Genomic DNA, 1,173 nt, shown 5'->3' with positions numbered 1-1,173 from the left:
TTTTCGACGGTTCCACCCATAAGGAAGGCAGTGGAGTTGGGATTCTATTGATTTCGCCTGATGGAATTCCAACAAAACTTAAGTATAGAATCGAAGGACCTTCATGCTCCAACAATAAGGCATAATACGAAGCCTTGATAGCAGGACTTGAAGCCTTGTTGGAATTGGGGGCAACCAGGGTCGAAATCAAAGGCGACTCAGAACTAGTAAGCAAGCAATTAACGAAGGAGTATAAGTGCATCAAGGAAAACCTGATCATGTATTTCGTTATTGCAAATAGGTTGCTTAAAAAATTCGAATACATAGATATAAAACATGTCCCTAGAATAAAAAATCAAGAAGCTAATGATCTAGCACAAATAGCTTCAGGATATAAGATCTCAAAGGAGAAGCTAGAGGAATTGGTTGAAATAAAAGGGAAAGCAATGGCAACCAAGCTATCTCCAAGTGACTTGGAGAGAAATCGATTGGGTTATGCTAATGAAGAAGAATTCGAGGTATTGGCCATTGATGCTCTAACAAATACAGATTGGAGAATTCCAATTATAGAATATCTTAAAGATCCTTCATTGAACACGGATAGGAAAACCAAGTATAGAGCTTTGTCATACGTTTTGATGGGAAATAAGCTATTCAAGAAAATGCCTGAAGGCATTTTATTAAAATGTTTAGGTGAGAACGAAGCGTACATGGCATTATCTAATGTTCATAGTGGAACATGTGGGGCACATCAAGCAGGCCATAAAATGAAATGGTTGCTTTTCAGATATGGAATGTATTGGCCCACCATGCTGAAGGATTGTATAGAATTTGCTAAAGGTTGTCAAGAATGTCAAATACATGCAGGAATCCAACATGCTCCTGCAAGCGAACTCCATGCAATTATCAAGCCATGGCCATTTAGAGGTTGGGCTCTAGATTTAATTGGCGACGTTCGACCTGCTTTAGCTAAAGGACAGTAGTACATTCTTGTCGGAATTGACTATTTTACTAAATGGATCGAAGCAGTACCTTTGACAAATGTAGATCAAGAAACGGTCATAGAGTTCATTCAAAAACAAATACTATATAGATTTGGAATCCCAGAAACTATAACAACAGATCAAGGATCAGTATTTACTGATCGAAAGATGCAAGAATTATCAAAATAAATGGGATTCAAGTTGCTTACAT

General features: G+C 37.7%; 1 protein-coding gene across 1 annotated transcript; it reads left to right on the top strand.

Annotated features, from left to right (window-relative positions):
• The first annotated feature begins 257 nt into the window (after positions 1 to 257).
• Positions 258 to 962, top strand: LOC131604762 (uncharacterized). Its single transcript, XM_058877185.1, has one exon. The coding sequence runs from the start codon at positions 258 to 260 to the stop codon at positions 960 to 962; it is 705 nt and encodes a 234-aa protein (XP_058733168.1).
• The last annotated feature ends 211 nt before the right edge of the window (positions 963 to 1,173 follow it).

The sequence above is a fragment of the Vicia villosa genome, linkage group LG5 (genome assembly GCF_029867415.1).
Source record: "Vicia villosa cultivar HV-30 ecotype Madison, WI linkage group LG5, Vvil1.0, whole genome shotgun sequence".
Lineage (NCBI taxonomy): Eukaryota > Viridiplantae > Streptophyta > Magnoliopsida > Fabales > Fabaceae > Vicia > Vicia villosa.
The sequence above is the reverse complement of the archived record's forward strand: the minus strand, read 5'-3'. Positions and strand labels throughout refer to the sequence as shown.

What these genes read in the sequence shown, in the direction of transcription:
- LOC131604762 (XM_058877185.1), top strand. Translation starts at nt 258, where the DNA reads ATGTATTTCGTTATTGCAAATAGGTTGCTTAAAAAATTCGAATACATA.